Consider the following 16613-nt stretch of genomic DNA (forward strand, 5'->3'; position numbering starts at 1 on the left):
CCACATAATCAATAATGATGTTATACAATGTTACAAATTGTACTCGCTTACAACTTGCCCTCCATGCACCCACACTCTTTCTTGGTCTTTGGGGCCCACCAAAAGATTCCCCATGTCGACCTGTTCCTTCACTACTGTATGAAGCATCTAAGCCTTATTGCATGGGTTTTCAAACTTGGGTTGCCAGATGTTGTTGGACTACAACTCCAATCATCCCCAGTCATGGCATTGCTATATTCTTCTAGAAAACTCATTGTATTACATTTCCAGATCCAGAATAAGAAATTTGAACTCTCAAATTATTCAGCCCCTCGAGTACCAGGCCACATCTCCCTGCCTAGGGTACCATTTGACCCTTTCATCTGTTGGAACAGTGTCCTTCTCACCCTCCTCCTCTGATGTTCTGTGTGGGAATCTCATTCACCCATTCATGTGCGTCACTAATTAGATGACGAGGCATTTGGCTACCTTAAGAGAGTCATAGTTACTCCCGCCGTTTACCTGCGCTTCATTGAATTTCTTCACTTTGACATTCAGAGCACTGGGCAGAAATCACATCATGTCAACACCCACCGCGGGCCTTTGCAATGCCTTGTTTTAATTAAACAGTCGGATTCCACTGGTCCGCTTACCAGATAAAACTGCGTGGGCAGGTAGATGGTCACGAGCACCAGCTATCCTGAGGGAAACTTCGGAGGGAACCAGCTACTAGATGGTTCGATTAGTTTTTCGCCCCATACCCAGGTCGGACAGCTGATTTGCACGTCAGGACCGCTACTTCCCCCCCACCCAGTTGATTCAGCAGGTGAGTTGTTACACACTCCTTAGCGGATTCCAACTTCCATGGCCACCATCCTGCTGTCTATATCAACCAACACCTTTTCTGGGGTCTGATGAGCGTCGGCATCAGGCACCTTAACCTGGTGTTCGGTTCATCCCACAGTGCCAGTTCTGCTTACCAAGAGTGGCCCACTAGGCGGCTTGCATTCCATGCCCGGCTCCACGCCAGCGAGCCGGGCTTCTCACCTATTTAAAGTTTGAAAATAGGTTGAGATCATTTCGGCCCCAAGACCTCTAATCATTCGCTTTACCAGATAAAACTGCGTAGGTGGGTAGACGGTCACGAGCGCCAGCTATCCTGAGGGAAACTTCGGAGCGAACCAGCTACTAGATGGTTCGATTAGTATTTGACCCCTTCATCTGCTGGAACAGGTGTAGTGGTTAGAGTGCTGGACTAGGGCCAGGAAGACCCGAGTTCAAATCCCCATTCAGCCATGAAACTAGCTGGGTGACTCTGGGCCAGTCACTCCTCTCTCAGCCTAACCTACTTCACAGGGTTGTTGTGAAAAAGAAACTCAAGTATGTAGTACACCGCTCTGGGCTCCTTGGAGGAAGAGCAGGATATAAATGTAATAATAATAATAATAATAATAATAATTATTATTATTATTATTATTATTATTATTATTATTATTATTCTCACCCTCCTCCTCTGATGCTCTGTGTGCCAGCCGAGAATTTAAAAACAGAACTAAAAGAGACCAGATACTATAGAACGCTAGTGACTCTAGCATCATCTATAGTCTTTCAGACCATCTTCTAAGTTTTTAGCATCTTCTAAGTCTATAGTCCTTAACAGAAGAGAGGCAAGCCAGTGATAGAGAAGCATCTGATAACCTTTTTTCCTGAGCTTGGGACAAGTTCCAGATAGTGCTGCCATCCAGCCTTTACTGGAGTGCATAATAAAAAACCCTTTCTGTTGAGTCAGGATAAGGATGATGAAGGGTGCTAGAAGAGGCCCTGTTCCCAACTGCAGAACTGTCCTGCAAGCTAGTGAAGTAAACAAAAAATAGTCATAGGTCAACTCATAGGATAATTACTCTGGCAATGCAGAAGCTTCCTAAGGCAGTACAGGAGCAGGACAACGTGGTGCATTCCATCCTCCCCATCTTGATTTGGGCCTCAAAGACCAAGGAAAAGTGTGGGTGCATGGAGGACAAGTTGTGAGCACAATTTGTGACATTGCATAACATTGTTACTGATCACATGGCACATCTGTTAAGGCATCAGCCTTGGGTTCCAATTTCCCAGCTTTCTGGAGCCTCAGCCAAAATGATATAGCCTTAACTCTGGTCTGAAACTGGTAGGTTTTTTGCTGTCTAATATCTAACTTCCCATGGTTTGTGAAAAGGAAAGGTATCATTACAGTGTTGGCAATCCAATACCATCCCCAAAGTACCATTTAGTGTTGATTCTAATGAACAATGTACAACAGGGATGTGCCCTAATCATTTCGGCAACTCTTCGTGCAGCAATTACACCAAATCAACAAAGAATTTTATTCCTAGACAAGCCTGTCAGAGTACATCAGTTGTTTCCACCCAAATCTGCAATAATTTAAGGTATACTCTTCTAAAGTTTGGGGGGAAGGACCAAAGCGTCAATTTTCAGCACTTTTTACACTGCAGTAGCAGTGGCATTTTAAACAAATCAGATCTCCTTGTGCGTTGGCACATTTGTACAATTCATCAAGTAGATCACACATGCCAAGTTTCAAGTTATTTACTCAACAACTGTCATATTTATAAGCAACAGAATTGTGAGGCTTATAATGGTGGAACCTTTTTTGCTACTTGTCATATATATATAAGAATATATGAGACAAGTAGGAAAAAAGGTTCCACCATTATAAATATACAGCGACCACACCAACCAAGACAGACTAAAGAGGATGCTGGGGGGCCCAGGGGTTGTGGAGGCCTTGGACTTCGGCCTTGCTGTTCAGCCATGAGGAAAGAGCGCCTCTGCACATGTGCACATCTTAGATTATCTTAATAGGCAGATCTCAGATTATCTTAATAGGCAGCAGTGTTCATGACAAAGGAGGTGCCCTCTTAAGTACCCTGAACCTAAGCCATTAAGAGCTTTACAGGTAATTAGCTTAACCTACCTGCACAAAGCATCTGCACGCTAGTACTTGATTGCTCCCCTCACTCTAGAGCCCCCCTCACTCACAGCCCCCTTCACATCAGAGATCTCTCCACCCTCACCTGAGCAGCAGTCCTGCTCCTCCTCATCCATCCCATTGCTTCCATCCCCATCACCCCTCTTGGTCACTCCTCCATCCCTTTATTTAATCCCCCTCACCCCTCTTGGTGTCGGCTGCAGCATTGCTGGTGCCTATTGGCTAAGCTGCAGCCCCTATCCCCACAGACCTCCCCACCTTCACCCGAGCCTTGCTCCTGCTCCTCCCTATAGGAGCAGCAGCAGCAGTTGACCGGGCCCTTCCTCACTGCTGCCACTGCCATGGCTGCTCATTCTCCTCAGGCTGCTGACAGGCCCAGGCCTGTCCCTTGCCCGCCTGCCTCCCTCCCTCTGCCAATGGCCTCGGTAGCTCCAAACAGCAGCAGTAGTTGACTGGGCCCTTCCTTGCTGTCAATAGGCACTGCCATGGTCGCCCGTTCCCCTCAGGTCACTGACAGGCTTGGGCGCTTCCCTTGCCCTTCCTTCTTTCTCTCTTCCCCTCCCTTCTTTTTCTCTCTTTCTCTCTTCTCCACTAGCTCTTCCCCGCTGTCTCTCTTCCCCTCCCTTCTTTCTCTCTCTCTTTCTCTCTCCCTTCCTGAGTTAACAGATCTTGTTCATCTTGTCTCCTCATCTAATTCACACGACAGCCTTCTTTTCTAGAAGAGGCTCTTTCTTCCCTCATGACCCGTCTCTTTGCAGACGCCTGCCCACTATAGATAGATAGATAGATAGATAGATTCCTCTCCTCTACAATCAAGAACATCTTCCGACCAGTAACAGTTTCATTCCAAATGACATTAACCATCAAAGGCTCCTCCTCCCTTTCTGCATATGGAATCCCTATTGCCCAGTCACCCTGGAGCCACAGGCTCCTCCCCCCATCTGCATATGGAATCCCCACTGCCCAATCAGGTGCTTCTGTTCATTAACTCTCGCGAGAGCTGCCACACACGGGATTAGCCATGGGTATGCCTTAGAGAATTACACATATAGATAACCAGCGCTTTGTATTTCGCTCCAAATACAATTCAAACACAATTCTTTTAAAATTGATGTTATATGGTCCCTTTGGATTGTCCCAGAGACAAACCTGCTGCCGCATTCTGTGCCAGCTGTAGTTTCCGGACTACAAAAGCAGCCCCATGTAGAGTGCATTACAGTAGTCAAGCCTGGTAGGTTACCAGTATATGTACTACTGTTTTAACATCATTTACCTCTAGTAAAGGGTGCAGCTTACATATCAGCTGAAGCTGATAAAAAGTGCTCCAGGCCACTGCCTCAGCCTGAGAAACCAGAGAAAGTTTTGGGTCCAGGAGCACTCCCAAGCTATATACCTGATCTTTTGGGGAAGTGTAACCCCATCCAGAACAGGCAGATCTAAACCATTTCTTGGGCCCTGACCCCCCACAAATAGTGCCTCCATCTTATTTGGATTCAACTTCAGTTTGTTATCCCTCATGCAGCTCATTACCACCTCCAGGCGGGCATTTAGGGAAATTATGCTATTTCCTGATGAAGTTGATAGGGAGAAATAGATTTGAGTGTCATCAGCATATTGATAACACCCTGCTCCAAATCTGATGATCTCTCTCAGCAGTTTTATGTAGTTGTTAAAGAGCTTTGGAGACAGTATAGAGCCTCATGGAACTCCATACAGTAACTCTCATTTTGCAAAGCAACAGTCTCCAACTGATACCATCTGGAAATTACCCAAGAAGTAGCTTTCAGATGGTTCCGCTGCCTCTGAATACCAGGAGTAACAGCAGGAGAGAGGGCATGCCCTCAGCTCCTGCCTGTATGCTTCCAGTGGCATATGGTGGGCCACTGTGTGAAACAGAATGCTGGACTAGATGGGCCATGAGCCTGATCCAGCAGGGCTGTTCTTATGTAAGAAGTAGGAATGGAATGACTGCAAAACTCCAAAAGGATCAGCAGAGTCACACTCCCTCTGTCAGTATCTAATTAGAGATCATCCATTAGGCTGACAAAGACACTCTCAATCCCATAGCATGCCCAAAAGCCAGTTTGAAATGGGTCTAAATAATCAGTTTCCTCCAGGATTGTCTGGCGCTGAGAGGCCACCACACTCTCTATCACCTTGGCCAACCATGGGAGATTAGAGTTGACGTATAGAGGCCTAACTCTTAGGGGTCCAATGCAGGTTTTCCCCCCCTTCCAAATACGGTCTAATGACAGCCTCCTTAAGACAAGGAGGCATCCTACCCTCCCTCAGAGAAACATTTATGGTGTTTACCAGACACCCTCCAATAATTTGATTGTTAGATAAAATAAACAAAGTTGGGCAAGGTTCAAGAGAGCAGGTGATAGGATGCACATTCTGAAGCAGTATGTCCACATCTTCAGGAGTCACAAACGGAAAGTAATCCAATCTGACCATGCAAGAGGAGGTGCTGGATACCTCCATAACAGACTCTACCCTAATTGTAGAATCCAGTTTGGCCCAGTCTGGCCAAAATATGAGAGATTTTGTCTGTGGAAAATAATTAAAAGTGTCACAGTGGGTGACAAATTGTTCCAAATTTGGATTCAAAGGGTGTGTGTGTTATACTAGCCCTCTCACAACCCTAGAAAACTCAGCAGGATGTGAACTTGTGGATGCAATGTGGGCAGAAAAGAACTGCTGCATGTATTGCCAGAGTATAGATCTTCAAATGTGGTCTATTTTGTAATCTGTTAGTCAAGTCTTTCTCTATTTGCACTCTAGTCTCCATTTGCAATCTACCTTGCTGCTTCAGCTCTCACAATTCTTCAGAATACCATGGGGCTAATTTTGAAGTAGGTTGGAAAGGACACTTACGAGTGATTGTGTCTACTCTTCTAATGTGTTTGTTATTCCAATTTGCAACAGAGCATTGACAGAATCATTAGCAGATCCAACTTGAAATCGTTCCAAGGCTTCTTGGAATCCTATTGGATCCAATAACCTTCTAAGGTGGACCAAACTAATGGGTCCTTTATCCCTGCAAAGGTGGGTTGTGGTTTCAAATCCCAACACACACACAAACAAAACCTTTATTTCAATTCATTAACAAAAGGGCAGCAGTTCATTTAAAATCACAACCAAACATATAGGCCCAGTAAAACTTTTAAAAATTCATTAATAATTTAAGGGACACATTGACAAATTCTTCTACTCTTTCCTCAGCAAGAGTCTTCTACTCTTTCCCAGACAGCTATTATGTTTCTGACTTCCATTCCCCTGTAGGGATGTGCAAACTGGCTCAACCTCAAAAGCCTCCACCATAGGCCAGCCCCCTGTGGCATTGTGCCAGAGGCTTCACCCCTGACATTGCTCTCCTTTATAAGGGCCAAAAGTTGGCAGGAGGGAAACCCTACTGCATGACTCCCACTTACCCTGTGAGGCAAAGTTGGCCCAAGTGCTCAATATTAGAACAATTAGGAAGAGCAAAGCAACCAATAAGCAGCCAATAAGTACCTCTGTCTTATCTGGATTCATCCTCAGCTTGTTACCTCTCATCCAGCCCATCACTGCCTCCAGACAGGCATTTAGGGAGGTTATACCTCCTCCCAGTGAGGTTGAGGTGGAGAAATAGATTTGGGTGTCATCAGCATACTGATAACACCCTGCACCAAATCTCCTGATGATCTCTCCCAGTGGTTTCATGTAGATGTTAAACAAGATCGGAGACAATATGAAGCCCTGAGGGATACCATACAGAAGTTCAGTTTTTGAAGAACAACAGTCCCCGAAAGAAACCATTTGGAATCTGCCTGAGAGATAAGAGTGGAACCACTGCAAAGCAGTGCCTCCCACCCCCAACCGCCTCAGATGCTCCAGAAGGATACTATGGTCAATTGTATCGAAAGCCGCAAGAGAATCATACTTACTCTGTCAATTCCCAATTGTAGATCATCCATCAGGCTGACCAAGGCAGTCTCCACCCCATAGCCTACCTGAAAGCTGGTCTGAAATGGGTCTAGATAATCAGTTTCATCCAAGAGTGCCTGGAGTTAGGAGGCCACCACCCTCTCAATTACCTTGCCCAGCCATGGAAGGTTTGAGACAGGCCTATCTATAGTTGCTCAACCCACAGTGAGCATTAAAAAATCTAGGTAAAGAACAGGATGTCTCAGCATTGTTATTTATTGAAGTGAAACCTACCTTTATTTCGACGAGAGCCATCCATATTAGAAAATTCAATATGGTTTTCATCAGCCCAATAGAGTCTTCTGTTGACATAATCTATTGTAAGAGCCATTGGTCTAGATATCCTTGTTTCTATCACAACTGTCTGATTAGAACCATCCATGCCAACTCTGCCAATGTGAGGATATTCACAGCAATCAATCCAATACAAATATCTAGGGAACAAAATTGATAACCGTGTTGTATATACAAGTTACTGACTCATAGTAATAATCTATGTACACCCACAAACCAGGTTATTCTGATGATTATTATGTTTCTTATTTTTAAATGGATCATCATTCGAAGGTTACAGAGATGATTGCAAGATTTTGTGTTGCGGCATGTAAAATGAGATTAGATAAACTTAGCTGTTTATGACCTTGCCATCCTTGTAACTCAGTTTTATCTAATATATTCTTTTGATGTTGTATATTTTTACTGTATTGTATTGTTTTTATTCCTTGTTTTCTTGGTCATGGACTGTAATAATAAATTTGATTAGATTAGATTATGTATATTCTGTATCCCAAGGAGAGCTGGTCTTGTGGTAGCAAGCATGACTTGTCCTCTTAGCTAAGTAGGCTCCACCCTGGTTGCATGTGAATGGGAGACTAGAAGTGTGAGCACTGTAATATATTCCCCCTCAGGATGGAGCCGATCTGGGAAGAGCATCTAGGTTCCAAGTTCCCTCCTTGGCAGCATCTCCAAGATCAGGCTGAGAGAGATTCCTGCCTGCAGCCTTGGAGAAGCCACTGCCCATCTGTGAAGACAATACTGAGCTAGTTAGACCAATGGTCTGACTCAGTATATGGCAGCTTCCTATGTTTCCTATCATTCTTTAGATAGTAGTCCTAAACACCAAGTTTGGGTGTTTAGGACTACCATATACTTATGATGCAGTAAATCTCCTTATGATACATTTCCTGTTACAAGTGTAGAAGATGATCAAACTAGACATGTTGAGACAAACACATCTTCACGTGTTCACTCTATTCACGTATAAAATGGATGGCAGTGGTCTTACAGTAAAAGGAATGCATTGGAGAGGGCGCTGAACCTTCCTATCCCTCAGTTTATTCCTCCAAGCACATTTCTCCATTTCTGACTCACTTCCATGGCATGAAGGGAAAAAAAAATTTGTTGCAATGGACTGCAGGGAGGTAAGATGCAAGAAGGCATGGAAGGCTGACTCTCTCCCCCCGCCCCATGCATTCCTTATACTATTACTACAAGACCCTCGTGCCCATATTATATTTGAATGGGACAGACATACAAATGGAAGCTCTATCAACTATTTCCTCAAATTATAGAAATAGCACTGATTCACTAATCCTTCACCTTCCTGAACATATCAGAATAATATATGTATATTGACCCATTTAGTATGGCTTGCAAGGAAAATAGCCAATTTGTTATTTTCTTCCCAAGCTATACTAAATGGGTAAATATACATATATTCTTTCTCCTGATATGTTCAGGAAGGAGAAGGATTAGTGAATCAGTGCTGTTTCTATAGCCCGAGGAGAAGATTTTGCAGTATAATGTTTGGTGCTCTCTACTTTTACCATTCAAAGATCAAATTTGCAAATTTCAGAGAAGTGCCTGATGGGGGAAGTGCTGTCCACAGTAAAAGAGCAAATTGGCTAATATTTGAGGCAAATATCCTGTCAAGAAACAAAGTTGCACTACTGAAAGAAGCCTTAATATATGCTTTATAGATGCATATCTCATCCAATCGATTAATTGAGGTCGGAGCTTTACTTATTATTCTCAAGAACAGTTGTTCAAATATATACTAAACAATACTACCTGGAGCATTTCTAGATGGGGCTTTTAGCTCACTTCTCCTCCAGAATGGAGGCTGTGCTTTCCCATATCAGCCAGATTTACCCCAAAGCCCCTGCAAACTATTGGGGAGCACTCCAGACATGATTCAAGTTTTTCATTGCACATTAAGAGTGTAACCTGATTTATGTCTGGGGTTAAAAAATTCACTTTTTGCATCTTTTTTTAGGGCAAATTTGAATTTCGCAGTAAAGTCCCGCAGTAAAACCACAGTAAAGCTGCTGTCTGGTAATGCTCCTGATAATCTTTTTTCATGCTCTTTTATCTATTTAATGATATTTTGCATCAAACAAAAAAGCCTGAAACCAACTACATATATTTAAAACATTCCTTTATGCGTGCAAAGAATTAGAGATGTCCTTTAGGAATTTCTTTGAGTATATGTAAGTGGGACTTTCTGGAAAAGAAATGGCATGAGTGATACCCAAGTCTTTCACCTTGAATTTTTCAATTATTAGATTATGAAAGCTTTGTCTGTCCTTCAAATCAGTTATGCAGATACATACTAACCTCCATTAAGTATAGATTCTGATGAAGAGGAAGAACAAGAATATTTCACAGCCAGCATTTTCCTGACTACATATGATCAATTAACACATTAATTTATATTATAGCTCCATACCCAACTTGAGGATCTAAGGATAGATCTCTAGGGAATTTCACCCTTTTGCTCACAAGGACGGTGGGGTACAAGCCATTGAGTTTTGATACTTCAATTATCCTTTTTTCTGTGTCAGACCAATAAAGATTCTTTCCAACCCAGTCAACTGCTAGTGCATTAGGGACAGCTGTGTTATGAACTACCTAGATAAATTAAAATGGTGTAAGTAGTAGAATACACAGGAGGGGAATTAATTTTCTGTAAATATAAATAATTATATCACACCGACAAATACAATTGCCTAAACAAATCCCTAATACTTTATAATTGACAGGAGGTATATATACTGTAAGGATCATAAAAACCCACAAACAAGATTGAAACTAGAATTCTGTTAGGCTGTATGAAGTTGTTTTAATATAGTAATTCAGTTAAACATTTTTATATTCCCTTCCCAAACAATGGCTAGGATTCAAAAAGCTACTTTCAATATGCATGGTGAATTTGCTTTGACTTGCTTCTTTGAACAGCAAACTTGTATTATCATTTTTCACTAAGGGAATTCCTTAGATTCAAATGTGGCATAGTGGGCTGCTATTAGATAAACACAAGATCTCTCAAACATTCAGAATTAGTTGTGCATTCCTTTGAATCATGACCAATAGTACGTTTTTAGAAAAAAAGAAAATGAAGAAACTTTACTAGCAATCCATTATTTTATAATTCCATGATTACTTCCCAATCACCTTGACATCACTTCCATTCAAATTCATTCTGTTTATTCTACTGCCATTTGGTCTGCTGGAATCAATCCAATAGATGAACTCCTCTCTGTAATCAAAGTCTACTGCAATCACATTGTTCAAACCCTAAAAAGGAAAACAATAAACCTCAGGTTTTCCATAAAAAATTTAATACGACTACTATGACCATTCCTGCAATTCTCAGTAATCAAGTATTATGCAGACAGTTGTACAACAATATGAAGTTAAAATGAGACTACAAACCCACAGAACTCAGAGGTGTACGTATTAGAATAGCAATATCTTGAAACAAAGATATGTTATTATCAGTTCATCTACAACATTAATTCTGTTCATCTCTTGTTTGGGAAGTGTTCTCTTGTTGGGATGTGCACGGAACTGATTCAGCAGTCCTTTTCTGGAGTGCCGAACCAGTTCCACTGGCTTCAATCCCCTTTGGGGCAGCTTACTCTTTTGAATCCAGCCAGCTGCTGCTCCCTTAGGGGGCTTGGGGCCACACACACACACGTGTCTGAACTCCCTACTGACTGGAGTGTGTGACAGAACCCAGCAACCTCAAATATGCTATGGTAGGTGGAGAGCCTTACTCAAGAGTAATGGATTGTAGGGATGTGTGAATTGATTCTAGTATAAAACTATTTGTACCCGGATTTAGCTTATTTGAGTGATTTGTAGACAGAACAAATCACCCCTGTGCTCAATTGCCCAGATTCGGGTACAAAACAAATCAACCCAGATCAGACCCAAGAAATTTGGAGATTCGGACATCCATTCTGTGGCCAAAGTGGGTTGGGTGGTAGTGCCCAGTGGGTGGAAGCTACCTCCCAAATTACAAAGAAATTGGGCAAAGGGGTGATTTAAAAAAATCTTTTGAAGTTTGTGCATCTTTAAGCCTTTTCTCATAGGGAATAATGGGGATTTCAGGAACCTTATAACTCCAAGTGGGGGGCACCAGGTGGCTTAGAGCCAGTTGTGGTGGGTGGTAGTGACCAATGTGTGTAAGGAAGGATAAAGTATCACTGCTCATCTTCGTTCATTCATAATCTTCTTTGGTGCAAAATGATGAATAAACTTAGAAAGAATCCACTCTCATTTCCTACCAGAGAATCTACTCTTAGAACATTTCAGACATTGCGGGGGGAGGGACCCAGTGGCCTTGCTGTTTGGGGGGTGGTTGGCATCCTATGTGCACTACACCACAACCCACTTTGGGACACTCTGGTGCCCCCCCTCCAAGTGGAGTTATGGGGCTGCTGAAATTCCCCATTATTCCCTATGGGGGTGGGGAAGCTTAAAGACACACCAACTTCAAATGATTTTTAAAAACCACCCCTTTCACCAATTTATTTTAAATCTAGGTGGTAGCAGGCACTCCTTGGAGCACTACTACCCGACCCACACTTCTGCCCCGAATCTGCCACAAAGAAATGCCAAAACTTTTTTTAAAACACCCCTTTGCAATTTCTTTGAAAAATGAGTGGTAGCTTCCTTGCACCCATTGGGCACTACCACCCACCACAACCTGCTGTGGGCCACGCTGCTGCCCCCCACATGGAGTTATAAGGCTCCTGAAATCCCCATTATTCACTATTGGAAAAGGCTTAAAGATGTGCCAGCTTAAAAAAAAATTAAATCACCCCTTTGCCCAATTTCTTTGAAATTTGGGTGGTAGTTTCTACCCATTGGGCGCTACCACCCACCCCACTCTTTTTCCCTCAGAACCCCTTTTTTGCCCCAAATTGATTCAGATTCAGAAAATTACAGATTCGGAAAAGAGTCGGAAAAGTACAAGTTGAATCTTGGGTGATTTGGCGGGGGAGGGGGGCAGATTTGGACCTAAAACAAATCAGGGGTGCTTCGGTTTGGGTACAAATTGAAACAAAAAAATCAATTTGTGCACATCCCTAATGGATTGTGACCCTGCAGCAGAAACAAGAAATACACATGGGAGGCTGGAAACCATGGCACAGACTTGCAAGTAGGGATGTGCACAAAACCGGAAAAGCTGGTTTGGCTAGAATCTATGTTTATGGCTTAAAGTGGGAATTCGTTTGGCTAGAGGGAGCTGTTGGGTTCTTATATCAAATCTGAACAAGTTTAAGGTCTTGGGAAGATGAAGAGATGTAGATGCAGTTCAAAAGTTTTATTTAGGGTAAAATGGGGGCACAGAAATCAGAAGTGTAGTTAGGCAATGCAATAAATCTTAACTGATATTCTAGGCAAGAATATGATTGGTGATAGGTTAGCTTGAAGTCCTAATTAGAGATTGCTCAGCGGGCTAAGGTACTTAGACCAGAGCCGGGATTAAGGCTTGCTGTGGAAAGTGCTTGGAGAAAGCAGAGAGGAGAGGTAGGCTGCAAGGAGGCTTAGAAGGGCAATAGGTTAGTTTATCTATCTTTCCCAGTTATTCATTTATTCCCATTGATTGCATATTGGTTGGCATCTTCACCAGTAGACAAAAGCAATACAGATATATTCAAAATCAGAACCTAGGGTGAGAATTGAATCAATCAGGGGGTTTCTCCTTCCCTGTAGGGTATGGAGAGTATGGAGGGTATGGAGAGTCTTGCAAGACAAAGAAGTCCATTGCTGCTAAAATCTAATTACCCTGGGTATAACTTGCCCAACAAAGGCAAGGATAAAGTTATATCGATATGTGGTATGTGTTGAATAGAGCTGCGCTCAACCAATTAGCTTAAGAACAGGATACCTTCCAGGTGTTCAAGAATAACACATTTCCAGTTCTGATGTGCTCATTTCACCGACTCCTTGCCAGCTAAGTTGTTAATTCAGACCAGGTTAGGAAATGCACTGCGTATCTGTGTGACTCCCAAGGAGTGCTCCACAGTGGTCTCTTGTGAAAGGGAAGATTCATTCCCTGATTGATTCTCCTTAAGAAATGGGGTCTGCTCACCAGCTATTGTCTTCTCTTGTGAAAGAGAGGGATGCAAGTGTCCCATTCAGTCTTCGCTATTCTCACTTTGTGGCATGTTGCCCCATGCTTTGCTCATGCTGAGCAACCAGCTGTGGGTCTTGCCAAACCCAGGGAGGTGAAAATTTCACTATAGGGACTATGATTCTGTAATCCCGGGATGTGTAGCCATCCAGATAGAGGGGTGCTCTCTGAAACTGGGCTAGATTTCAGATAGAGGAGTGCTAGCCTGAAATTGGGCTCTCTGGCAACACTATAGGGAAGCCCATCCCTAAAGAAAACTGTTTCATTTTCTTGATGCACTGGGAGAATGATGTCCCTGAGCACATCCTGGGCAAAGCGGATTTTACTCACCGCAGCTTTACAATGAAGCATGAGGCCAAGGGAACTTAGTGACTGGCTGAGGAGTCTGGGCCAGCAGAGCAAGTGAGCAGTTGAAAGGCTAGACTACCCAGCCTCTCACTTGGGTTGGTAACAGCACCTTGGGGCAAAGTGTGGGCTTCACTGATCATCCATGTAGGAATTTTTTGGCCCTTCTTGTAAGATTTTTTGTTTTGTTTTTTATTTAGGCCTACTTCACACTATTCTCCTTAGGTAGCTAGGAGCAGTCTCAACAAGCAGGTACAGAGCAGGTTCTGGGATGCATAGACCAGTTTAAAGGTGAACACCCTAAGGTACATGTTTGGCATAAGAAGACAATAATTCCCTAGATGTTGTCTGGCTTAGGGAGCCACGGTAAGGAGGGACTTCTCTAGATAGGGGGGCCTTCGCCAATCTTAAATGCTTGGTGGGGTGCGGACAGAGTTCCTCACTGATATCTTGACCTTAGTGGGTCAACTGAGAAGAGCACCAGTCACGCTTTGGGTTGTATTGATGTTCTGGGATGTAATTGCCCATAAAGATTTCAGGCTAGAAACTTGCAGTGGGGCTAGTTCATTAGATGAGATCTCGATGTAGAGTGCTAATCATCTTTTCTGATAATAATTGGCAACTGTGAATTAATAAAGTTGAGGCCCATTTCTTCTGATGCTTCTGTGTCTTCACTGGTGTTGGGGCAGATATATTTTGCCCTTTAAACTGATATCTGACAGGTGATCTCTCTAGCAGCAGATGTTCAGGACTTAGTCTGAATAAAAATGGGAATGTGCTCATAGGCAGAGTGGACTGAAAATGCTCATTCTACTTTTTATTTTTTATTTTTTTTAAGGGATGTTTTCTCTTCTACTATTTTCCTAAAGGTACTGGGGGACACATGAGTTAAGTTTGTTTTATGTGTTTAATGGGAAATTTTAAATGCAGAACAGCTGTGCATATACAAAGATTATTCTGGGTTATTAAAATAAAGAAAACATTGCAGCCATTAGAACTGTTTTAAAATATGGAGATGGTTCAAAATATCACTAGGGATAGCTGGGGAGAAATTGGTTAAGTTTAAAATTAATATCTCTCTATCAGACACACACACACACACACACACACACACACACACACACACACACACTACCACCACCAGTGAGTCTTAGTACAAAGAAATATTTTGTGCTTTGTATTATTCACAGTTTGAGTATAAAGAGAGATCCAGGAGTCCAACTTTGCTCAACCTGGATAAGATCTCAAAGTCTGAAATGTATTACAGCTGGGGGAGAAAGCTTACTGCCGGGAATTTGAATGGCATGATAACTTAGATGCTGGAGAAGTCACAAAACGGAGCATATTTTGAGTTCAATGTGGCACCCTACCTAGTTTAAATACATCTGAGACATTTTAAAAATGAAATGTATTATTTTCATTGTTGTGGGCCATGAACAAATCAGTTGTCTTACAAAAAAATCAGACAGGAAGTGAATGTCCAGCATCTGAACTAATGCTGGGTACCCTGAGCTAGGAATGAAAAGCATTCATACATTCCAAGACTGCAGCTCTCTCTTTAGGGAGCTTTCTCTCTTTAAGGCAGTTATTGATGGCTGTAGGACACAAGGGTGTTTATCATGATGAGAATAATGCCAACAGTATGCATGTCAGTGAAACAAAAGTTTAGGGACATCTTATTAAATGGAGCAGGAAAAGGAAAAGTATTGGATATTCAATAACAATAGGCAGGTTCCATAGGGCTTCAAAATAAGCTAACATCCTGACTAACATAATTTATGCATAAATAGAGGTATCAGAGACATGACTGGAGCCCATGTACAATTGCCCAGTCCCTCTATACATGCACTGTTGTGCAAGTGCACAAAATATTCCCACTTTGCCCATGCTCTTGAAGTCAGAAAACAAATTTCTGAGGGTTTTTAGAGATACTGAGAAGAGTGAGCACTTAATCTATTACCAATCAGATGAGATCTATTGTTCTTTCTAACAAGAAATGGAAGGAATGGGTTCTGGTCTAAGCATATATGGACATAAAGAGTGATTACAGTATTACAACAGTATTTTGTGGGTCTCTTTGACCCCTAGCACTGTAAGTGCATCGTCTTCATGTAATGCAACAAGGGCTGTCAATATCCCACTATTAGAAACTGCAATTTTAAATATGAAGGGGTGGTGAATGAAATGCTACAGGCCACTTAACCTCATTAAGAATGACCCTGACCTGGAACATGGACTTCCAGAACATTAAACACATTTTATTAATTTATTTCCTTCTCAAATGGGGTATGATCCACTTCAATTTTGCCCAAGATTCTTAAAAAATCTTCCATTTAAGAGAATAGTTAAGGTAAGAACAGATTCACTCAAACACCAAAGCGCATGAAAAAGTGAACGCACCTGTCTTAATTTCTGTACAATGGTAACAGTTGCACATTCTACAGTCTCACATGCAGCCCATTTGCATGTAACATGAAACCAGAGTTGAAGGGAACTCAGGTTGTAATCTTTATATGTCCAAATTTGTTGTGAACCACCCTGAGACCTTAGGTTAGGGCGGTATAAAAATGCACTAAATAAATAATAATAAATAAATGCACGGAACTGAAATTAAAACCCCAAAGTGACCTGAGGTTTCTCTTCTGAGACTCCCATTTGAAGTATCATTTTTCTTCTTCTGAGACCTCCACTTTGGTTTTTAGTGGTGTTTGCAGCAGTTTGGCAGTGCCAGCATTCTGTCCGAATGCTGTACCACAGTCTTACTCTGTTGCAACCAGAGTTGAGGGAAGAAATTCCTCCCTCACTCCAGCTGTGATTGGCTGCCGGGGCTTTCCTTCACTCAAGAAGGAAGCCCACACAGTCATTTCCTCCTCCTCACTGCAGTCTTCCTGATTGCAGAAAGCTTCC

The 16613-nt window shown here is 42.4% G+C and overlaps 1 protein-coding gene across 10 annotated transcripts in view; it reads right to left on the reverse strand.

Annotated features, from left to right (window-relative positions):
* Window positions 1–16613, reverse strand: part of LRP1B (LDL receptor related protein 1B) — a 1420219-nt gene that overhangs the window by 160561 nt on the left and 1243045 nt on the right. For all 10 annotated transcript variants that reach the window (XR_008308477.1, XM_053255348.1, XM_053255339.1 and 7 more), the window contains 3 exons: window positions 10388–10510; window positions 9663–9844; window positions 7169–7368 (listed from right to left, as the gene is read on the reverse strand). Coding sequence is in view for 9 of the 10 variants with exons in the window: in XM_053255348.1 (XP_053111323.1) it covers window positions 7169–7368; window positions 9663–9844; window positions 10388–10510 (505 nt within the window). In the remaining variant the exon portion in view is untranslated. The remainder of the gene's footprint in view (window positions 1–7168; window positions 7369–9662; window positions 9845–10387; window positions 10511–16613) is intronic.

This window comes from Hemicordylus capensis, chromosome 1, assembly GCF_027244095.1.
Source record: "Hemicordylus capensis ecotype Gifberg chromosome 1, rHemCap1.1.pri, whole genome shotgun sequence".
Lineage (NCBI taxonomy): Eukaryota > Metazoa > Chordata > Lepidosauria > Squamata > Cordylidae > Hemicordylus > Hemicordylus capensis.